The sequence below is a fragment of the Aethalodelphis obliquidens genome, unplaced genomic scaffold (assembly GCF_003676395.1).
Source record: "Aethalodelphis obliquidens isolate GAN/ISIS:26980383/991018 unplaced genomic scaffold, ASM367639v1 scaffold23, whole genome shotgun sequence".
Taxonomy (NCBI): domain Eukaryota; kingdom Metazoa; phylum Chordata; class Mammalia; order Artiodactyla; family Delphinidae; genus Aethalodelphis; species Aethalodelphis obliquidens.
The window spans coordinates 11717209-11742765 of record NW_020837967.1 but is presented as its reverse complement, the minus strand read 5'-3'; the positions used below and the strand labels follow the sequence as shown (position 1 = coordinate 11742765).

Below are 25557 nucleotides of genomic sequence, written 5' to 3'. Positions count from 1 at the left end.
TTCTTAGATCCTTCAGAAAACAGAGACCACAGGGGAAACTGCCGCCCCAAAACTGAAGAGACAACAGGCAGATATAGACAGTGACAACTTAGCAAAGCAGAAACTTGGGGAAAGGAACGGTGGCTGGAGCCTGTACTGGGTGAGGAAAAGGTAAACTGTAATTAACAAATTGCTGGAGGCTCAGTGTGGGAAAGCTGGAGGGATATGAACCCTAGCGGGACCAGTCTTAGGGGCACCCCAACAATGTTACCTCCAGGAGCCCTACCAAGTTCTCATGGTGAAGACTGGAGAGAAAAATCTCCTCTGCTTCTTACAGGGAGAGGGGAAAAAGTAGCCAGTTGGAAGTGTGCCTAATTTTCTTGGCAAATTCTAGATTTCCTATCTCACCTAAGGGGTCTGGGGTGGGGTCGGGTAGGGTGAGAGTAGTCACAGTGAAAGGACGCAGACTCACTAGAAGACTGAGCTCAAACCATAGGATTGTAGAAAGCTTCCATTCCCCTGACCTTACACTCAGCACCTGTCCACCCCATCATCACATCCGTAGGGCTCCTACATACTAACAGGGAACTGTACTGAAAGAGCATCATCTCTCAGACCTTATTTAAGAAGTTTGGGACATGAAGATACAAGGGAGACAAAAACAAGGACACCAGAGGAAACTTTACCTTCTGTCATCTACAGCTGCAGTAACTAGTAAACACAACCTTACTCCTAGCCAGATAAACAAAAAACCTTATACTACAGGCCTGCTTACCTTGATTCCTTCAAACCAATTCATCATGTTCATCATTGACACAAAACTACAGGTCATACTAAAAAAATGATATGGCCCAAAGTTGACATTTATAATACCCAAAGCATGTTTGAGGGACAAGAACACAGTTTATAGAAGAATAATAGATGAAATCAGAAATGCAATTTGGGAAAGAACATAGGAAGACTTTAAAGCCAATTAAAAGGCAATGAAGAGCTTCTGATGATTTGGAGACCAGGCGTCATTATTTAGGGATATTAACCCCGCATCAGTGTGAAGAGTGGCCTGGTTTAGGAGAATATTTGCATGGAGATGAGTTGCCTTGACACGTGCAATAGCCCAGGAGTTAACTAAGATGACAGAGGTGGAGATGCAAAGAAAGAAAAGGATGTAAGTTGAGAATGAAGAGGTGACAATTTGCAATTCAAAGAGAATTAACTGTGTTGATGATAATGTCAATAACCGAAATAATAAAATCAGGAGTAGGAGATTCTTTCTTTCTCTCTTTTTTTTTAAACATCTTTATTGGAGTATAATTGCTTTACAATGGTGTGTTAGTTTCTGCTCTATAACAAAGTGAATCAGCTATACATATACGTATATCTCCATATCTCCTCCTTCTTGTGTCTCCTTCCCACCCTCCCTATCCCACCCCTGTAAGTGGTCACAAAGCACTAAGCTGATCTCCCTGTGCTATGCGGCTGCTTCCCACTAGCTATCTATTTTACATTTGGTAGTGTATATATGTCCATGCCACTCTCTTACTTCATCCCAGCTTACCTTTTCCCCTCCCCATGTCCTCAAGTCCATTCTCTACTTCTGAGTCTTTATTCCTGTCCTGCCCCTAGGTTCTTCAGAACTATTTTTTTTTTTTTTTTAGATTCCATATGTATGTTTGCATACAGTATTTGTTTTTCTCTTTCTGACTTACTTCACTCTGTATGACAGACTCTAGGTCCATCTACCTCACTACAAATAACTCCATTTATTTGATGGGAGATTCTTTCTTAAAGGAAGGTAAGTATGAGTCTGAACATGTGACTTGGAGATACTGGCAATTGAAAATATGGGACGAGGTTGTGGAAAAAAGGGCTACATAAATGCAGGAATGAGCAAATTTTGAGCACTGAGAGAATAAAACCTCTAAGTAAGTAAAATATGTAGGAAAAGACATAAAAAGGTCAAAGTCAGAATATTGGGTGAGACTCACAATTAGGTCTTAGAAGGAGAAAGAAAAAGCACAAAATATGAATATAACATTAGGGGAAAAATCACAGTCCTCTGTACTGAAAACACAGATGAACACTTCAAGAAGGTGTGGATTGATCAAATGCAGCATTAGAAGAATCAGGTCATTATGATTATGAAATCAATAAAGTCCTCAAAGACAGCCAGAATACCAGCTCCATGAGGGTCAGGAATGTATCTGATAAACAATTATCTCTACAGTTTTACATCGGTGACCAAAAGTCAGTGACCAATAATTAAATGCTGAAGAAAGAATATTTTTTGCAGAAGACAGATTGTAGAGAGTCAAAGAAGATGTGTGTAGTGAGGCAGGGGATACAAACAATGTGCGGGAAATGGTAATTGGAGATTAAAACAATAAAAAACAATAATACTTAGATGGGAAACAAAGTTAAGGTTAGGTAGTTAGGTATTTCATTTTGTTTGTTTTTTAAGGTAAGAGAATTGTGATGCTTGAAGGCACAAAGTAGTGATAAAGAGGCAATTTAAGGACACAGAAAAAAGGAAGTAAATACAAGGAGGCAAGGTTCTGAGAAGACAGAAAGGGATAAGCTTAATGGTTCATTATTTTATTGAGAAAGTCTGTAAATAAATATGCATTTAGTAAATTCCTTTTAGAGAAACTATGATTCCTGGATACTTGTAAAATGATAACTAACCTGAAAGATGTTCAGATTATTTATTCAGGGTTTAATCTGGCCCTACAGGATTCTAAAAGAATTGCTTCATTCACATGCTTTTCACTGAACACCATGTCTCACAGATGATAATACATCCTGGCATTTCAAAAAAAAGAAAGCATCATCTGGGTCCTACCTGAAACAATTATTAAGTATTCCTGGAAGTATTTTAAGTGAACACAGACAAAACTAAGACAAAGAGAAGAAAAACAGAAATTAAGATTTTGTTTCTTCCCCAAAGGCAGAAAAACGTGATATAAATTGGTTGGAGTATTGATTCAAATAGTACATGTGGGGACTTCCCTGGTGGCGCCGTGGTTAAGAATCCGCCTGCCAATGAAGGGGACACAGGTTCGAGCCCTGGTCTGGGAAGATCCCACATGCCGCGGAACAACTAAGCCCGTGCGCCACAACTACTGAGCTTGTGCTCTAGAGCCCACGTGCCACAACTACTGAAGCCCGCGCGCCTAGAACCGTGCTTCGCAACAAGAGAAGCCCACACACCACAATGAAGAGTAGCTCCGCTCGCCGCAATTAGAGAAAGCCCACGCACAGCAAGAGACCCAACGCAGCCATAAATAAAATAAATAAATAAAACACAAATGGTACGTGTGGATGATCGGTAGTGGTTCAAGGTTTGACACCAGCATTGCTTTTTGCCAACAAAATGGGAATCACTGTCAGATCATGAGAGCTTAAGACACGTAGAGGACTTATAGATGATCTGGGCTTGTTCTTGCTGTCTAAACATCACCAAAGTCAAGTTTACCCTTTGTCTCTGAGTAAAATAAGGAAAAGAGGAATAACCCTGGCTTAACCACTCACTTCATGAAGAGGACTACCCTTGTTTTCTCACTTCATGAAGATGAAGTGAGAAAGAGAATTGCCTTTATTCTAACTCTGGTTGACAAACAAATGATGAGTGTCATTCATTGCCTTTTTGCAATGGTTTAGAGAAATCTAAACCTGAAAGACACGTTCTGAGATTTATCAGCCAAAAAAGTCTCCTGTTGTTTTTTCCTTGGCATTGCTGTATATCTGGAGTGGAATGTTTGTAGTTCTAAAAAGTAACACAAGACAAAGAGAGTAGAAATGATACTGAACTGTGGTAAGAAAATGGCAACTAGAGTAAATAAGAAATATAGAAAAAAATACTTGTTTGCTTTGAGCTATTTTATACTGATAAAATGCCATCTTCCAACATTTTTGTGTTTTAGAAGAGAAACTTCTGAGTATTCTTCATGTATCTGATCATCACAGTTTACATTTCAGTAAGTTTTGAGAATGTCATGTTAAGCCTTAGAGACTAAGGGTCACAAATGTAGGCTTTTGCTTTAGAGAGACATGGGTCCCAGTGCTGGATTCCACAAGTGTCTTCTGTGTGGCTGGGGGCAAGTTATTTATTCTCTCTGTGCACCCATTTCCTCTGCTGTAAAACTTCAAGGTATTGTGAGGATTAAACAAGAAAGCCAGAAGAAAGCCAGGGACCTGGTGATCGGCACTCAGTGGATACCAGCTACATAGACACAATTTTTGACAAGACTTGTTCTATTTAGTTACATTTAACAATTATCAATTTTTAGTAGTAAAAAGAAATAAATGATAACAATAAAAAACCTCTCTTCATCTGTACTGTATGAAAGTAGACTCTTTAGTACTCTTTCATTCTAAAGTATATAATTACTGAATTAATACATTTTTAGAAAATATCAGAGCCAAACCACTTTTACAAGATGATATTAAAGGTTACCAAAAGTTATAATAAAGTCAGAAAAATATGTTATGCTATTTATTATTACTCATTTTATCCTAATATCCTATGTCTCCTTTTACCTAATGCTTATATGTTTTGGGGGCAACACAGGAGAAAAGTAAAGGGGAAAGAAAAAGGAGGTACAAATAGCAGGAAATGAGAAAAAAATACTAATATTCATAATTTACATAATTCTATAATGCATAACTTGAGCATAAAGAAAAAATATTGACAATGAAAGAAAGTTAGAATAACCACATATTTTGTAGTTATGCTAAACATAAAGGGACCTGTCTAGGCCAAGTCAAAGAAACAGCTCTAAAATTAAGTAGAACAGAGAAAGCTTTCAAAAGAATCTGAGCTAAATTCAGAGATCCCACATGATACCAGATCCAATTATGGGAATAATGCTGTCTAATTCATTGTTAAAACAGAGCAACCAAAGGAAATCAATTTATATGACCAGTAAAGGCCCAGGTGGCCACGCTGGCCATGCTGGTGATCATAGTTGTGGTGATGGCTGTAGTGGTGGTGGTGTTTGAGATTCATGATGCAGTGATTGCCACTATTTTCAACTCAATTCTGTAGTAAGACAAAGTTCTTCCTATTCAAGAAGCTTCAGAATATGGCTGTCTAGTTGTGAAACAACTAAATATCGTAAGGAAAGCATCATTCTACCAACAAAAATTATTGCATTATATAGTACTTAAGAAAAAAATTTAAGGGCTCCCCTGGTGGCGCAGTGGTTGAGAGTCCGCCTGCCGATGCAGGGGACATGGGTTCGTGCCCCGGGCCAGGAGGATCCCACATGCCGCGGAGCGGCTGGGCCCGTGAGCCATGGCTGCTGAGCCTGCGCGTCTGGAGCCTGTGCTCCGCAATGGGAGAGGCCACAACAGTGAGAGGCCCGCGTACCGCAAAAAAACAAAAACAAAAAAAAAATTTAAGGTGATTACTTGAAAATGTTGGTCCTATAAGAATTAATACACAACGTATACATACAGATCTGGGATCGTTTTGTATAGTGAGTTATGTAGACAAGACCTGTCATCATAGGGATGTTATCACACAGTCATAACTCTTGTCTAACTGGTATTCCCCAACTCTGTAATTTCATAAAAACAATAGACTATCGACTTTGAACCTTAACTACATATTAGGAAAAAAAAACATATAGAAGACAAATGAAAGAAAATATGGAAATAAAGAAAGACATTGTTTTTTCTTTTTGAAAGTTATGGAACAAGGAACCACCATATTTGGGCAATAATACAGAAATACAGAAAGCAGTATTTTTAACATAGAGACTACTGATACCACAAGAAAAACTGCATAATAAGGTTTAATTATTAGGATGTAATATACACAATATAATATTATGAAGATAATCACCCCACTTTACTTTTTATATGTTCTTTTTTTTTCAAATTACTTTTTGCTTAAAGTAGACTTGAAGTTAAATATAGATAATTTTTGCAGTTTCTAGTGGCAAGTGTGTGAATTCATAAGCAAGAGATTGCCCATCTTCGAAGATATCCAGATATGGATACTTTTCAGTACCTCTTTAGTCAATTCAAGTGTTTTTTTTTCACTTGAGAGACAAGAAAGCCTTCTCTATGTATGCAATGTAATACAGAACAGAACTGTCCAACAGAAACAGTGAGTCACATGTGGTTTTAGAATTTTTAGCAACACATTTAAAAAAGTAAAAGGAAATAGGTTAATCCTTAGTAATACATTTTATTTAACCTCATGTTCCCCAAATGCTATCGTTTCAACATATAATCAATGCACCAATTATTAATGAGATATTTTTAAAATTCTATTTTCTTTTGTACTCCATCTTCGAAACGCAGTGTGTATTTTACACTTAAAGCACATCTCAATTTGAACCAGCCATATTTCAAGGATTCAACAGTTCCGTGTCACTGGTGGCTATCATATCAGACAGTGTAGGCTATAAAAGAAAGCCTTTTAGTCAGAGAGTTCAATATTCCAATCCCCCTGCCCACTTATCCTTGTGGCTTGGTCAAGTTTTTTAACCTTGCTAAGAATTTAGTATCCTCTACATCACAATGTATCAAAAGGATTAAATAAGATAACAGATGCAAATCTTTTACTGTTTCTGACTCTTGGGAAACATTTAACATATGTTAGTTCTCTTTTTCTAAATCCCTCTGAATTTTCTCCTTATATTTTTTGAAAAAAAAAAATCCTTTTGTCTGGATTTTCGTGAAGATAAGAACAACAACTATTCAACATCCATCCACAGCCCTTTAGGAAACAGCAATGCAGGCACCCTCATTCTAGTGGCTACACAGAAAAATGTCTTTAACTTATAGCACCTTCCCACCCTTGTAGCTCCTAGGCTACTCTCCACTGGTTCCTGGTTCCTGGTTGATCCTTCTTTGAAGGCTTCACTTTTCCTTATTTTCCTCCTAGTAATTAACTTCCCAGAAACTATACAAGCTTTTTATTTGTAATGCTTGATATTGATTTTCTATTCCCCTCTGCTACAGTGTGAGCCACAGGACAGCAGAGATCCTTTTTTGATTTATTCAATATATATTCCAAATAACTAGAACAGCAGCTAGCAAAAAATGGGCTCAACGACTATTTGTTGACTGAATGAATGACTGAAAAAACATTTTTTCACCATGCCAACGTAATTCATTTTATTTGTGCATCACGCACCTGTAGAAACTCTTCCATTTAGTCACATGTGTTTTTAAAGGGGTGGCTGAAGCACCACACAAATCCGAGCTGTTTTCCTTTAACCCTCTTCTCAGACTTTAATGTGATGATGATGATCACGACGACGAAGAGTAGTAGTATGCCGAGTAGTAGTAGGTTAGTAATTAACTTCCCTTGAAGTATCCAAAAAATTTCCATTTTAAGCAGAAATTTGCTGTGAACCGGTATCATAATAAATTCCAGTGTATTGTTTAAGGATCAGATAAAATAAAAGAAGTAGATATTTACAAATCATATACTTTGATTCTCTGAGTATCATTTGAAAATCTAGTGAAGAGATTATTTTTATTATTGTTTTCATGTCTTCATTTCTACCTTGTGTACAAATCCCTTAGTGTTTTCTGAATATCCAGTTCTTATTTCATGCTAGATGTCATATTGCCAAGGCTTTTTCACTTAAGTTGCATTCATATTTTTGGGGAACTATTTTTTAAAACATCTTTATTTTGGGAAATTGCAAATTTATACTGAAGTATAAAAAACAGTATAATGAAATCCCATCTACCCAAAACCCAGCTTCAACGATTTCAACCCATGATCAGTCTTGTTTCCTCTATATTACCACCCACATCCTCAATACCACTAGATTACTTGAAAGTAACCCTAGATATCAAATTACATCATCTTTATATACTTCAGTATATATTTCTACAAGATTAGAACTCTTTTTTCATAACTATTATATCACATTTAAAGATGAACTATACTTCCTTACTATAATTAAATATTTAGTCAGTAGGAAGCATATTTTATATGTTAATACAGATATAAGTATATTTATTGGAACATATATGTATACATGGGAATATATATATATTCCCAACTTTTTACATAATGTCGCCCATAGAAATGATTATACTCCTATAGCATGCTGCAATAAATGGAAGAGGGTAATTGCTGTTTGTTTTCAAATCAAAGCCTTCCATATGGGCATCTGATTGGCAGTTTTCATCCTAAGCACATGACAAGTTGGGTGATACAGGACTCTAAAGGCTCAACAGTAAACAGAGCAGTAGCTTTCTAAAGAGCGATGAGAACATATGACAAACGTCTACTACACCAAGTTATCTATTTCCTCCAGGGATAACTGTTCTCTTTTCACGTCCTTATCTTTCTCTTTCATGACATTGGTTTTCTTTAAATGCCTGGTAATTCTTGGTTATCCATTTCAACTTTTTGTTTTTGTTTTTTTCTTAAATTTTTATTGGAATATAGCTGATTTACAATGTTGAGGTAGTTTCAGGTATACAGCAAAGTGAATCTGTTAATACATATACATATATCCATTCTTTTTTAGATTCTTTTCCCATATAGGCCATTACAGAGTATTGAGAAGAGTTCCCTGTGCTATACAGTAGGTCTTTATTAGTTATCTATTTAATATATAGTAGTGTGTATGTGTCAATCCTGACCTTCTAATTTATCCCCACTCCTTACCGCCGGTAACCATAAGTTTATTTTCTACATCTGTAACTCTATTTCTGTTTTGTAGATAAATTCATTTGTAGCCTTTTTTTAGATACCACATATAAGTGATATCATATGATATTTGTCTTTCTCTGCCTGACTTACTTCACTCAGTATGACAATGTCTAGGTCCATCCATGTTGCTGCAAATGGCATTATTTCATTTCAACTTTTGAATGAAGGCCTTTGTTGCTTAGTATATAGGTAACAGGAAAGAATTTCCGCTGCTGTTATACAGAGCTGTTTCCCCACCGAGCTCTCCTTTGATTGGAAGAATGAAGAGAAGGTGCTGGACAGGTGGGTTGGGCATGTAGCCACACAGACGTCCCTACGGGGCAGTAGTTCTCAACCTTGGATACACATTAGAAACTTATGGGGAGTTCTTAAAAATCTTGCTGCCCAGGCCACAACATTGACCAATTAAGTCAGAATCTTTGTGGGGGGATCCAGATATTAGTACTTTGTTTAAACTCTCCAGCTGATTCTAATATTCAGCCAAGATTGAGAACCACTGTCCTTGGTTGTGAGACCAAGGGGTCGGCAGGCATGCAAACTGCAATGCTCCAATTTTTTATTCTTGGACAGAGTTATCTTTCTTTACTTCCTCCTGCAAACCTATAGTGCTGATCCTGTGCAGCCGCATGTATGACCCTGCCTCTTTTTTCAGGATCTAATTATCTCATGATAATCCTTTCCCAGGCAGGCAGATGCCCAGTTTTCTTTGGATGACAGTAGTCTGATTTTATCCTGGGAGAAAAAGCTACTTCTGTGAGCAGTTGTGTTTGAAACCCTGGTCCTGGCAGGGAAACATGAAGGGTGGGGCCAGGTTCCCAGCTCAGCCAGGTGTTCTGAGCGCTGTTCCTCAGTCAGTTACCCTCAACAATTCTTCATAACATTTCTCGGTATTTGTATTAGCTCGGGCTGACAGAACAAAATACCACAGACTGGGAGCTTAAACAATAGAAAGTTATTTTCTCACTGTTCTAGAGGCTCAAAGTCCAAAATCAAGGTGCTGGCAGGGTTGGTTTCTCCTGAGGCCTCTCTCCTTGCTTGCAAACGGCCACCTTCACTGTGGGTTCTCACAGGGGCTTTACGCTGTGTAGGTGCCTCCTGGTGTCTCTTCCTCTTTTTATAAGGGCACAAGTTCTACTGGATGAAGGCCCCAAATTTATGACCTCACTTGACCTTAAAACCTCTTTAAAGGCCCCTTCTCCAAATGCAGTCACATTGGGGGTTAGGGCCTCAACATCTGAATTTGCGGGGGGGACACAATTCTGTCCAGGACAGTGCTTTTGATTTTAATCTTACAATATTTGTGTAGCTTCCTTGGGAAGATCTACAGTGAACCATGTTTCCCTAGGATGGGATTTCTGCTGTCTTTACTCCATTCATTCTGATCCCATCAGCTTTTTTTAATTCCCTTCTGGAATACCTCAAACATTTCTGGTCCAAGGATTGGAATTTTAAAAAATGTGTTACAGTACAGTTATTATCTCCTTCTCTATGTGTATGTATGTGTGCATGAGTGTGTGTGGACGTGATCAAAGTGAGTGGTCTGATAAACATGTGATCGAGGGCTGGCTTTCGTGTATAACACACCATATCCCTGACCAAGCCTCCACCCTCCCTACTCTATCAGAGACCAGGGTGAGATGCTGATATAAACCTAGAAGGAATAGAGGTTAAGCGGTCCCAAATATGGATGTTAAGGAGATTCAGACAGAGCTGTATAAGGATGAAGGAAGACAGTGATGTTCTGGGAACAGGCTTGGATGAGGCTCCAAACACCAGGGGTTCATTTCTGGCTTGGTCACTCAGTATACAGGCTCAGAGAAGACCTTTAACTTCTCTGCTTCCTCATCTCTAATGTAGGAATAATAACATCTGTCCTGTCTGCCCAATAGGAAGTACAGTTATCACCCGTTAGCCTGCAGGACTCTGTCAACCAAGTACCAAGTAAGTTCTGTCTGTTGAACACTTAATACTTTAAACTGCTGTCATACACATTAGAGCATTAGTGTCACTAAGATTGTTTGCGGGTACTTTTTGACCTTGGGCTGTGAACACAGAATTGCACAACAGTAAGCATGTGGGTTATATCAGGCAGCATATTCCATTCCAGTTACCTTCCAAACATTTACTTAATTCAGTTCCCAACACATTGTGTGTGGTGTTTAGTAGGCACTCAGGAAATATACCTTGCCGTAATTAATCCAAAATATTTGCAATAAATACAGAAGGAGATAGATCCAGGTCACATGAGGCCTACACAAGTATTCATCAAGTGCTACTCAAGTTTAAATGCTGGAGAGAATATAAACATAGCAAAAGATGTGACTTCTGCCCTACCGGAGTTTACAATCTAATTCTGGAGATGGTTAACTTATTATAACATTAAAAAGAAAATAAAGTTATGAGGGAAGAGAATAAAAAAGAGACAGCAGCCTTTTGAGTTTTACCTCTGTTAATTCATGTCATGCAAATGTCATTCTTGCCATTAAATCCCGTATATACTAAGCCCAAACACTATTTATTCATGTGCAGACTGGAGAGTGGATTAATGCTTGAAGTTTCTCTCTACAACTTTGGCAATGGCTCCAAAAAGACTCATAAACATTGAAAATGCCCTCCTTATGTATCTAATGCTTCATCTTGGTAACAATAAGTGAAAAGATACATAAATGCAGCTTTAATTAACAACGATGTTGTGATGCTTAGAAACAGACTGTAGGCTCTTTGAATCTGCTGGCCTTCTCATAAAGAATTTTGTTTTTCCCAGAAGGTCAACATTAATTAATGTCCTTATAATCTATTTAGCAGCCCATTGTCTCAGTGATGTCTGAACAAGTTTAGTGAGCCGTAGTGGTGTAGCCAGGATGATATAATCAGAGTGCTTTGAAAAGAGCACTCTGCAAAAATATACTGTCTTGTGTAGTGATTAGCAGGGAGGATAATAAAGGATTCTGTCAGGATGATTAGTTTTCCTTATCTGTGGATGACATTACTTGTATACCATATTGCATAAATAACCAGATGGAAAACTTTTCATGTGGTCTTTAATGAACTCACACAAGCTATAAAAGTTCAAAAAAAGAAAATAAACACAACTATTAATAGTCCTTAATAGTTGCATTAAAAGGTATCCATAGATTACTTATGCTTGTCTTTTGGGACAATGTGTGGAAACTTTCTCATGTCCATCGATTATACATCTACTTTTTCTTAAACTGAGCCTACAATACTTTTTGTCCTATTAGTAGTATTATACAAGCAGACATGCTCGGTAATTTTCAAATATTGTCTTAGGAGAAGGAAAGATTGCAAAGATTGCTGCAGATGTTATCAAAAGAACCCGCCAGTATTTGTTATCTAGATGTTACTGTCTGGATCTTAGTAGGAAATAAATATTGGTTTATTTCTTACAGTTTCTCAAGGAACAGAAACTAATATTTATCCTCAGGAACTATCGGAAAAGTAAAAAAAGTTCCATCTAAATGTATATTGATTACTGTGATGTTTAATATTAGGAAATAATTTAAGAATTTACCATTAATTTTATAAATTATGGTATATCCAACAAGTAGAATACTATGATATAATAAAAACTATGTTGCTAAACATATTTCATAACATAAACTTGTTTGCACTATGTTTTTTAAATTACTAAATCAAGTAGAAACTTTCTTTTTATCGGCCAATATGTGCATTGAGGGAGAATGACAGGATACACAAATATGAAGCTTAAAGGTGGTTATATTACTCTACTGGAACAACTGGGGTTTTCTTTTTTCTGGTTATTTATATTTTTAAAATTTTAGAAAAGGATGTATTACTCAGTAATGTAAAATTGATGAAAAGAAATACTGAAGAAAAAAATAAATATTAAAAGAGTGAAATACAATAGTTGAGGCTTTATAAGGAGTAAAACTTGAAAATATCCACCACATTTTCCACACACATAAATGTGCTACCATCATGTACGTTAGAGTTTCTTTTGAGGTGTGATTCCTGGTTTCAATTATTTTCTTTTTCTTTTTGCATTTATTCCTCCTCTCCTCTACTCCAACCTTATCACCCATCCAAGTGATTCATGTTAATCAACGAGTATGTATCCTTTTTCATCCTCTTTTCCACGTTCACCTAGTTATTCTGGAAATATCTAGGTATGGAGTTATACATATGCACAGATGGGGGGGCAGTCATTGTTTGTTTTAGACATATTAGATCACACCATATAATCATTTTGCACGTTGCTTTACTCCTTTTAGAATATCTTTTGGAAATCCCTGCAAATCAGCTGTATGGCACTAAACTCTCTTTTTAGTGGCTGCGTGATATTGTGTGTTGTGGATGTAACCAGTTATGTTGGCTGTTCCTCTAGGTTCTTAATTTTGGCCCCTTGGGGATAGTTGTCAATTTCTGAAGACATTTTTGAGCTGTCAGCACCCGGGAGAGGAGTGATGCTGGTATCAAGTGGGTAGAGGCCACGGATACTGCCAAGTATCACATAGTACACAGGGCAGCCGCACAACAATTAATTAGATTACCCAGAGCATCACTAGTGTCCAGGCTGAGTCACCCACCAGGCACACTCTGATCTCAGGGTGTTTGGCACTGACGGTCCCTGGGGCTGGAACACTCTTTCCTTAGGTACCTACCTGTATCACTCTCTCCCTTCCGTCAAGTCATTTTTCGAATGGCATTTTCTCAGTGCAGCCTATTCTGACCAGCTTATTTAAATTGCCATCCTCCCCCAACCCATCCCCTGGCCTTCCGGATCCTACTTCCTCTATTCTTTCTTTCCTCTACTTCTAACAGGCCATATAACTTATTTACTTATTATGTTTATTTATTATTGTTTCCCTCCGTCTAGAATGTGAACTCCACTGTGGCAGTGAATTTTGTCTGTTTTATTCACTAATGTATCCCCAGGACCTAGAACAGTGCCTGACACTTAATAAATGAATCAATAAAAGAAGAAAGGAATGAATAAATGATTGTATGAATGATGCATGTTCATTTTATTTCTCATTTCTTTCAACTGCAAACAATGCTGACGTAAATATCCTTACACACATGTACTTATGTCTTGGTCCTTGTATTTCTATGTGGCCAGAATGCTTTCCAAAACAGAAAATTTCCCATAACCATTAATGAGTATCCTTCTGTTCCCCCCACTCCATCTCTCAATCATCTGTAAGTGGCTTTTGAAAATCTCTTCCCATCTGATTATTTTAATTTGCATTTTTCTGATGAGTTGTGAACTTGAGCATCATTTAATATATTTGTTGATTATTTGAATTTGATCATCTGTGAACTGGCTAGGCAGTTCCTGGTTGTTAAAATTGCCATTTCTAATAAGTTTGTGAGAGTTATCTGTATATACAGTCTACCTGTAATATGTAAAGAAAAAAACTTCAAATCTATTATATGCCTGTTGATTTTGTTTATGAAATATTTAGATCATAGCTACAATTTTATATCTAGGCTTTTGGAAGTTTGATACTGCCTTTAAATTATACATAGTTTACCCTATGTTTTCTTGGTAAGAGTTTTATTATTTTAATTTGTTAGATCTACATCTTTAATCCATCTGGAATATATGTTGTATATGAAATATATAGAAGAAAAACTGGAATTTAATTTCATTTCCTTCCAGGTGGACAACCAGCTATGCCAGCATCATATTAAATAATACAACTTCTTCCCACTGAATTGGCCTTTGTTATATACTAAATCCTCCTAATTACTTACCTAAGTGTCTTGATTCTCTGTCCTGTTCCATTAACCTATAACATGGTGTATACTAATCTCATTTTTTTTTTAAGGAAAAAAAACTTGATGAAAGGCAGAAAAAATACAACTTGACAGGTCGAAAGGAATAGAAATATTCAATCTGAAGCTGAATTAGGAAACAGCTTTAAAATAAGAATGAACATCCATGCTGTAATTGAACATCATGATATTTTATCCCTAAGAAAAGTTTTGTCCCTAAGAAAAGTTATCACTGAAAAAAGTTATTTTTAATTCCTAAGAAAGTTAGATTCCTAAGAAAAGTGTTGAGTATCAGGCAAGATTTCAGGGTAAAAGTAAACAAGAATACAAGCTTCCTTCTACTCTGACTCTATTAATTGGAAAACCATTTAAGATTACACTGATCTCATGTCACAGGCAGGAAGCAAAACTTGTTCAGAGTTTGCTGATGCTCATTCTTTTTATCACCACTTACCTTTTAAATCTCTGCCCCTGTACTTCAGAGGGTCTGGAATGAAATTGGTGGCAGGCTAGCAATCATCGTGGCAGCATGCCCACTATATACCTTTGTCTACTGCATGCATTAATCTGAATGTTCCCTACTTGTCCCTGCCCCAACTGGGGACTTTAAGGCCACCTTTAGGGTAGGGTAAATAAAATCTGTGAGTCTCTTAAATAGAGTCATTGATTTCCTTGTTGTGGCAATATCAGTTCTAGGTCTATTAAATAATTCAGGGGTTAAATGGAAGGAACTAACTCTCTTTTCATAAAGGCTATTGAGCTCTACCCCCACAAAGACATAAGGAAGGTGCTCTGACATTCACTCAAATAGTTAAAGCAAATTTCCAGCCCAGTGAACTACATGGCCTGACTATCTCTACTGCATTTACCTGGTGTGTGATCGAGGTCTGGACTCAATGCTTCAGTAGGAATTCTGCTGCCAATGGCCCAATCCAAGTCATCTTGAGAGTCTTGAGTAAGACTGCAAGCTGTGGTCCAGCTTCCTGAAGTTATTTCAAAATTGCAGCTTCCTGCCGTGCTTGTATACTGGCCTAAGGAAACAAAAATATTAATGGAATGCTGTAGAAATGTATGTCACACTTGATATTATACTACATTTGCGATGATTTAAAATTAGTATTTGCATACTCTGTTTATTTAAAAATTTAAAGAACCAGGGTATTTGCACTCATTGGAAATATCAGTTGTACACCGAAACTTTTTTTATCACAGGGTCTAGAAGCAGTACATGAATACTGTCATTTAGCCATTAAGGATTTACATGGATTGACTAATAACATTTTAGATGATAGATAAAACTGTATCTACACATGAACAATGTACAAAACATTATGATAATTTGGATTATTCAGGTCAAATAAATCAGTATCTCCAGTTGTCTGGATGTTTAACTCCTTCCCTCTGTCCACTCTGGTGTTTGAACAGCATAGACCATTACAGAGGAAAAGTCATTTAACTAGAGAAAAGGTACCTTTGGTAGAAGTAGTAAACCATATAGGATGCAAACCCTCTCAGCATTCCATACCCATCACCCACGTACAACATTTCAGAGCCAGTCACTAAATTATTTCTCACTAAATAATGAAAGAAGTTCTCTTCTAAAAGTATTGATTCATAACTCATCAAAAAACTAAGTTGTTCACAATGAGAAAAATTACTAGATAACTGATTGTCTACTACCTAGTCATCTGTGAAAAGTGCCTTCATAATACCCTGATACTGCTTTCATTTTTCTTTAATTTTCTTTTTGCATAGCAGTTATTATTTTTGAGCATTCACTGTAAAAACTGTGTTATAGAGACAGAATGAATTATTGGGTGGTTTAATCAGTATGAATCAACTGAGATTGTCATTGACTTTTTTTTTTTAGAAAGATGAAGTTTGTATTATTTTTAACGTTTCTTCTCCAGATGGTTTCTTGTTCATAACTTTTTCTTAACATAAAACTATTATTAGCATATATAGAAACTTTGTCAGCAAGGAAAAACTTGCTGTTAAAATGGATGCCAAACATTTGGCAAAACAAAGCTTTAATATTTTTATAGAAAATTTTCTGGATCTCTAAGAGTATTTTCATAAAATCTCAGCATTTTACTTCTCTGGCATGATTGCATCTTATCCCTAAAAACTGGAATCGTTTTTAATTATATACATTTCTTTCATTCATTCTACATTACTTATGCTCCATTGGTTTTTATATACTTATTTATGGGCTCTGTATATCCTTTTTATGCCATGCTTATACATAGGTTTATACCATGCTTATGTAATATGGATAAAAGTGAGGAATGTGGTTCTGCAGGTGTTTAGTTAACACAACCGCAAACATGTGGAATCTTCCAATGTTACAAACAAGACAGCCATTGTGTGTTTGTTAGAATGATGTCACACACAGGTTCTATAGTATTTCTGTGTAACTGACTCCCAGGCACATAGCCCCTACAATAATTATTCTTTTTCTATTCTCTGTGACCACTCTTGTCCTTCCTCTTCCACCGTATTTAATATATGACTTTACCATTGACTCTAAAGATATCTACACAATCAGGATTCATTCTCTTACATTTCAGCCTCCTTAACTCAAATTATATCACTTTTACTTTTCCCTTTTCTAGGGTTAACCTTGGTTTATGATCTCAACTGCTTACCAAACACTGTTATTAGCATTCCACAGCTGCATTTATTTCAAAGTTATACAACTTTTCCACATCTTTCAATCACACATTCTCTATTAATTCCTTTCTTATATTGCAGAGTTAGCTGGGGTGCCCCTCTTGTTAAAAAATTACATAATTAAAAAAAAGTCTCACTCTATGTATCTTCACTCATTCTTTCCCATAGCCTTTCATACTTTTGTGCAGATGACCTACAAATCTACAGCTACAATGAAATGCAGGTGTTTATCTACAAATGTTTGTTGAACATTCCACTTGGAATATGCAATTATCATCTCAAAACCAACAAGCCTAAAATGAACTCATCATTTACCCCTCCAAATGGGTTCTTCTCTCTGAGAATATTGATTAATTTCATAGCATGAATCTTCTCTCTCTTTCTAAAGATTCAAACTATGAAGTTATCTTTGATTCTGCATTCTTTATTTCCATATCTAATCTATCACCAACAGCTATAGATTCTCCCTTTGAGAACTTGTTTAGTTCATTCCTTTCTTTGCAGCTCTATAGTTCCTGTTCCAGCTCCACTGGTTCAAGCCCCTGGTTTATGTTAAGAGCCTCTTTCTTTAGTGTAGCCTTCATCCTATCAACCTTATACACCCAAACCACATTATTAATCTTCAAGACTGCTCTCATGTTATTTCCCTTGCTCGAAATATTCAGGTGTTCACATTATTTGAAAATGCCCTCAAAACCTCTAGCCTTGAATACGATAACCTTTCTGTTGATGCAATGCTTTTTCAGGCTGAAATCTGTCTTGTCTCCAAAACTGCCTCTACTTCAATGAAATCTTTCAGAAAAATTTCTTTTGAATAAAACTGACTTCTTTCAACTTTTATGTTGAAGTACTTCTCTCTCTCTCTCTTTTTTGGCACATGTTCTCTAGCAATTCAATGCTCATTTGTCAGTCCTTCCTTCCCTCTCTTGTTCAGGACAGAACTGCAGTTTTATCTAGGAATTCACCTTCTTTCACTCAGATATTTGTTTGAAGAGTGAAACGGCCCCTTGTAACACCAGAGGTGGCTCATGGTTTATCTAAGCAATCATGATGCACTGTTCAAACTTCCCTTGTCTTGAGTGGTTTAAGATAGTCTTGGGATGCTTTTCTAGACAATGAGACTTACTAGGGAAAAGACACCTAGGAAAAGGTTTCTTTATTCTTAAAAATAAATCAAAAGGAAGAAAACCTATTTGTCCTTTCTCAGGATATCATTGCAAAGATGTGCTTGGGACTAAAGAGATTCTATGGGGAGCTGACTTTATAAGAAAATCCATTATCTGAAGATGGCAGAACATAAAGAATGAAGGAGGGCATGTAGTTCTATACGTTTGATGACAAAAGTTACTAAATTAACCAACTCTAGAGCGCCCTTGCTTTTGGACTTCTTGCTATTTGAGATAATACATTTTCCTTATTGTCTATCAGTTAGAGATGCATTTAGTTTCAAGTAACTGAAAACCCAAATAATAGTAGCTTAAACAGCTACTATTCATTCATCTCAATTAACAATATGTCAGGAAGGTGTCAGTTTAAGGTTGGCACTGTGACTGTGGTTCAAATGTGTAGTTGTGAAGCACATATTTTCCATCTTTCCTTTCTGTCATCTTGCCATCCTCATGCTCATTCATGGTTGCAAGATGATGCTGCACCTTCCAGCGTTGAAAAATCCAAATATTCAAGGCATTGAAAGGAATGGGAAGAGGAAAGAAGAAAAAAGCGTTTTCCTATTCTGGTGCTTTTTCTTTTCGAAAGGGATAACTTCCCCAAATTCCCACATGTATCTCACTGGCGGGCGAGTGCTCACGGGCGGCTACAAAGAAGTTTGGAGGAGATGGTACCTGTGGCTGGTCATAATGTTGCCCTGGATAAAACTGCAGTTCTGTTTCTAAGGAACAAAAAGAAATGGATAGGCAACAAGCAGGGACTGCTATGAGGTCTACACCTGTCAAGGTTGGAATTTCTGTTACAAGTGTATTAATTAATGTATCTTCTCCATTCCATCTAGCAAATAATACTCTTTCTTGAATGTCCAACTTCTGTACTATCTTTCTCTTTCCAGATCATGTCAGTTCTCAGGGTCTGTGTGTGTGTCTTATAACAGTGATCATAGTTATGACTATTCGTTTGGGAACTTATGACTTTTTTATTTTGCATTGCCACCTTAATTGTTGTTTACTATTGAACTACTGTAAACATTTCCATGGGATCAGGTATTATTATTGAACTGCATTATATAAGCCGTGATTCCATACTAATTACTGAATGATAGATGATATGAAGACTTTGTAATATTAATATTTCTTGAAGATTAATATGTATCAATATTTTCAAAATGGCTATTGCTTTAGAAAAAATATTTTCCAAATTGTGATCTTTATTATGATCCCTTGAATGGATTCAAAGTATTACTAACATTGTTTTAAACGACTGGCACTTTTCCACTGGTACAATATTCAGCCATAGTGTTGTAGGTCAGTATAAATATTAATCAATTCAGTTATATTAAAGAGATGGCCCCATAATGAATTATTTTTAATTCTCACATCCACATAGCAACCTTATTTTGCCATACCATGATATATGACATAGAACCATTAAACAGTTTCTCCTCATTGTGAAATGCCTTTTTGGAAAGCTGCACTGAGAAGGATTTTGGAGAATCTGGGTACAGTGGGGAAGAGTGACATGACTGACTAATGATGTTTATCACTGTAACATGCAGGAGAGAAAGTACCCATCCCATTCTGCGCATCCCTAGCCGAGAATACAAGGCACGCTTACTACGTGTTTTAGGTAATAATTTCCTCCATGAAAAAAAGAGCATATTTTCTAACTTAACTGTTTCTTTTAAAAAGAATTGATCTTATTTGTTACCAACCATGCATTTTTGCAACAAGAGGTAGCAATGCAAAAGAAGATTTTATCTTTGCTCATAACCTAAGGTAAGAATTCAGTCATGAGGAATAGCTGCATTTATTGTCTGATAAGTATAAAGGACATGTAAATAAGGCATTCACAATGATGGGCAAATTTCAAGAGAATATAAAAATAATGGCATGGAAGAAGCTAACATTAATCCTGAAAGACTGAACAAATATATTCTTTACATTATTTCATTTAATTCTCAAAGCACTCTGTATGTTATTATATGTACTATATAGATAAGGAAATTGAGCCTCTGAAAATTTAAATAATTGCCCAACAAATGATGGTCAAAGTCAAAATGAAGACTTCAGTTTAATAACCCAAAGGTCAATCGTTTCCTTATATTTCTCCAAAGGTGACTTTGAAAATTTTGTAATTTATTCCATTATCCACGACAGATTCTCTGCCTGCAGGAATCCAGCCCTGATGCCTCCAATATTTCCCAAAGACCATCATATAAAATATTGATGGAGTCAATTTGCAGCATCAATAAGTCACCTGTATATCTCTGTGTGTGTGCAATGTTCCTTTTGGAGGTGAACAAAATCTATCAAGAAGTTTTAAGGAAAGTGACTATTTCATTTGTCAACATATTGCTTTTATTTTAATAAATTCAAATACTTCTTGCAGTTGTCCATCAGAGTCATGGGTAACACTAACAGACATGGATATGTAACTGACTTCAGTTTCTGATCATCAAAATTGCCTTCGTGTGTTTTATATCAATACCTCAAATAGCTGTGGGAAAAAAATAAGAATCATATAAGGTACTCTAAGAAGAAAAATGAGTGAAGCAAAAAGAACATGGGCAGCATTCACATTTGAAAAACCAAAACACCTGTAACTCTTTCTGATGTTTTTAGGTCTATTTTTATATTTCATATACAGATGTACATACACACACACATATTTTTCTTCATATGTACTCCCCACATAAGCTGTGATAACCTTATTCCTGATAGCACTTGTTACACTTAAAAAATAATCAGAAATCTTTTCATTTTCTAACTACCTTTTCAAAAGGCAAAGAACATTATATTTAATGCATTTTTCCCTCTAGGTTTTTTTTTTCCCACAGTAGAAAGTGAATTTCTGAAGCCTAACACAATGTCTTGTTCATTTTTATATACCCAATGTTTAGAAAGTTGTTCCTAGCCCTACTAGGAATAGGAATAAACACAAGAGTATAATTTTTATATAAACTTTTCAATATATGTACATTTTTACATGAGAGGAAGGTATTTACTGTCTGTAATAAGTTTTCTATATGCATGTGATAGCTGTCCTTCTCACCCCACTGGATTATGTATGTCAATGCCATCATATTCAAATTATTTTTTCTTTAGAGCCTTCATAAATCTGGCCAAGTTTTTAATGTTTTGCTGGTGATTATTAAATGCTCTATTTGTTATGTCTTGTGGGGAAAATGGTGATTTCAAAATGCTTCAGAGCATTGTTTTAGAACTCCATTGAAATCAATTCCTAACAGTCAATATAAAAAATATATATATATTTTTGGTGCACTTAAAAGAAGCTAGAAGTAACACTAGAAAGTATTATTTAATGTATTATAAATTTCATTTGAGAATATATATATTATAAAGGAAATATTTTGTGAAATTAAGATTACAATACTGTAGTATTCAAAATACAGTTTAAAAAAGTGCCAATCATTTTCACTTTCTTCTTTGCTTGACTTAAAATTAAAAGATGGGATGAATGTTGAGGATAATATGCTAAGTAAAATAAGCTAGTCACAAAAAGACAAACACTGTGATTCCACTTACATGAGGTACCTAGAGTTGTCAAATGCATAAAAACAGAAAGTAGAATGGTGGTTGTCAGGGGCTGGGGGTGAGGAGAATAGAGGGTTATTGTTTAATTGGTACAGAGTTTCAATTTTTCAAGATAAAAAAAGTTCTGGATATGGGTTCTGGACGCCCTCTAAGGGAAAAACCTTTCCGATGACACTTACGCAAGCTGGCATAAGTGTGAAGCTGTGGTGTTGGCTGCACAACGATGCCAATATGCTTAATGCCACCGAGCTGTACAGTTAAAAAGGTTAGAATAGTAAATTTTATGTTATGTATATTTTATGTATACTTTACCACAATTAAAAAAAATAGCGAATGCAAGAAAGAGAAATGAACACTTCAGAAGTAAACATCCTGAGGAATAAAAATAACACTGAGCTAAAAATAAACATTTAAACGTGCCTTGTGTAGTAAGCCTTCCCTGTGCATGTGTGATATTTTCCCACTGAGAAATGGAGTCTATTCCCTTCCTCTATTTGAATCTAGGCTAGACTTTGTTATTTGAATAACCATTAGGAAGAGCCAGGAGGGACATTCTGGAACTTCTGAGGCTAAGTCATACAAACTCTTTGCTATTTTTCCTCAGGCTCTTGGAATGTTTGCCCTTGGAACATTCTGTGAATGAAGAATGTTGCATGCCACGTCAGTAAACAAAGGACATTGCAGCCATCAGCCACTGCCCGCCCCCCCCTCCCCCCACAAAGGTGCACCCTGAGGGAAAAACCAGGGTGCTGGCCCTAGATAGCTAAGGTGTGTAGCAAAGGAATGACTTCACTGAACACAGTCTCTTGCATCTTCCCAAACACAGAAAAGCACTAAATTCCTTAACTTGAGCTATCTGGTTTTCTTTAATTAACAGTAATTTTTTGATGTTTGGGCTCCCTAAACTCCTGTATATCCTGTCTCCCCCTCTACCTCTTGGGAGCAGTCCCTCAGAGGGATCTGAGAGGCTGCCTCCTGGGCTGAAGTCCTCATACTTCTTAACTTTTAGGTTGTGCATTCTTTTACAGTCGACACATGGTAAAAGCCAATCCCAGGTAAGATGTCTGACTAACTCGTGATAGCCCAAGCCACAGGGATTGCCCTGGAGGTTGATTCCATGTTGATCCAGACAGAGAAACCAAAGAGTACACATGTGCCAAACATGTAGGGGATAAAGGCATCTTGGAAGTGATCCTCCAGGTCCAGGGGTACCAGTCTGAGCCATGTGGATCAGAGACAAGCTGCCTAGCCCATTCCTTCCTGAATGAATGATCCACAAAATTGCAAGCAAAATGAAACTTGTTTAGGCCACTAACTTTTAGGGTAGTTTGTTACGCTGCAAACATTAACAGCAACAGGCAGCCTGTATGGTATCAAGATTCCATATGAATGCTCACCAATAAGATATATGAAAAAAAATTCTTTGGATTTAAATATGTGTTCATATTTTAAAATTGCACACTTGGCTTTATACATGAATTTAAAAATCATTTGAATTAAAGTTTGAATAAAAAAACCACAGTGGTTCTTGTATTCCTCTTTTTCCAGGGCAATGTAATTATTAAAATTAATCATTAAACTAGTATTTATTCAAAGTGTTCTTTTTTCACCTCATCTATAAAATCAGTCATTTTTTGGGGAAAAAGGAATGGAATCAGTCATGAGAACTGATGAAGAAATGTAGGCTCTGCTAGTTCAGTTTCTGCCCATTGTAACCCTGACTCTGCACACAGTTCTATATAATGACATGACGGGAAATTTTTGTGACATGATTTGCTATAGATTTGTTGCAGTTTTTAGTCTGGGGGTAAAAAGGATGGAAGGGCTGCCATTTAAATATTTGCATAGAGAAGTTGGAAAGATGTTTTGTCTATTCTAAATCTACTCTGGTGCATGAGAAGATCATTTCTTCTCAGTCATCAATGCCAATAAGTTACTCTGCTAACAAAGTGAAAATCTGTGCTGAACTGGCAGCATCAGAACAGACAAATACACTTACCACAGTGAGCTTCATCAGACCTATCAGAGCAGTCTGGTTGATAGTCACAGACCAGGTGGGATGCAATACACTTCTTGTTGTGGCACAAGAAATCAGTGGCTTCTGGGCAAATCTCAGAAGTCTCTCCCACTGGGGGGAAAACAATAACAAACACAAACATCATTTGGTAATACTTTCATCAAATTTGAATACTCCTTTTAGTTCCCACACTATTAGATAAGTTAAAGATTTTAATTGTTGTCCAAGGTAGACTTGTAGACAACTCCCCATCTCTCAGTCCCACCTGGAACTGTTCAGCAAGTAACATAGATTGTACTTCCAAAATATCTTTTAACCAGTCAAGGGCTGACCATCGTCTATTACATAAACCCAAACTCCCAATCAAGGCATTAAAAATATTTTGGTTTTTGGCTCCAGCTTAGTTTTCCAGGCTCATTTTCTGCAACTCTTCTCTTAAGCACCTGCAAGTAAATTATATCCTAGGACTGAGGGCTTCACAAATATGCCACTTGGTCTGCATTTTACCACGTGTTCACAAATGCTGCTTCCTTTACCTGTACTGACCATTCATTCCCTCTTGTGGTCTTGGTGGTCTGTTCAACCTTAGGACTCAAGGAAACAACTTCTCTCTCTACCCTTGTCTTGCCTTTCTCTTTGCCATCCAAGCCTCTGGTCGGACACTCCCTATTTCATGCTGCCTAAGGATACTTTTATTCCTATATTACATGCTTACCCCCTCGTATAAGAGCTGTTTACACTTCTGGCTGTCCTCCCAGACTCTAAGCTCCCTCGACACAGGAGTTTTTGCTGTGTTTTCTTGGGCCTAACACAGCACCTAATATACAATTTGTGCTTTATAAATGCTGGTTATAATAACTGAAGGCATAATGGTTTCATCTAAAGGGGGCTTAGAAAAGCAAATTGACGTAGAATTTTCAAAGCAATTCACATGTTGGCATATCATTTCAACTGATATGAAGTCTAATGATAATATTTTATAGCTTCGAAGTGATATACATTAAAGGTCTGAAACTATCTTTATCAAATTCAACAAATTAAATAAAGCTCAGCAATTCCTTTGTTACATTGATTAGTATGGGTTCAGGATAGGGCGTCTGCGGTGGGGGTAGGTTACTCAAGGTTAGGGAGTATTTTCATGAAGGAAAATAGTAAAACTCTACAGATTTCATAAAAGTGCATTTCCAGAGTCTTTCCGTAGTCATCCCCATAATAGCTAAAACCTCAATAATTTCCAGAAATAATTTACCAGTAAAATGTAGTCTCAATACGAAGATTGAGAGAAGGCATCTAAAAGAACAGCCAATATTTATTAGCTCGTGGGTATCAGTAAGGTGAAGAATGAAAGGTCGTGTTCTTTGAGTGATTTAGAAAGTTTGCCAGATAATTTTAATTAACACTAGTGAGAATTGACAGTTAACCCAGAGAACTATGTGGACATTGTTTAGTATGCAAGTCTATGCATTGGAGATTATTTTTCTATGCCACAGGCTGTGGAGTCATAAAATTACTCCACAGAGGATATGGGTTTTGACTTATAATCTAAATAATTGGTTCTTTAGTTTAAAAAAAAATGACTGAAATAGACTCCATCTCTAAATGAGGCTTATTACCTTAACAACATAGAATAGAAAAAACATGAAGAGGAATCAAGTCAATGCTTTGAAATATAGTAAACTGAGCATAAACCAGAGTATCTATGGTATATGGGTTGC

At 36.5% G+C, this 25557-nt stretch overlaps 1 protein-coding gene across 1 annotated transcript in view; it reads right to left on the bottom strand.

Moving 5' to 3' along the window:
- Positions 1–25557, bottom strand: part of MALRD1 (MAM and LDL receptor class A domain containing 1) — a 604410-nt gene that overhangs the window by 158809 nt on the left and 420044 nt on the right. The window contains exons 31-32 of the mRNA XM_027121490.1: positions 23825–23953; positions 15298–15459 (exon numbers count right to left, since the gene is read on the bottom strand). Of these exons, the coding sequence (XP_026977291.1) occupies positions 15298–15459; positions 23825–23953 (291 nt within the window). The remainder of the gene's footprint in view (positions 1–15297; positions 15460–23824; positions 23954–25557) is intronic.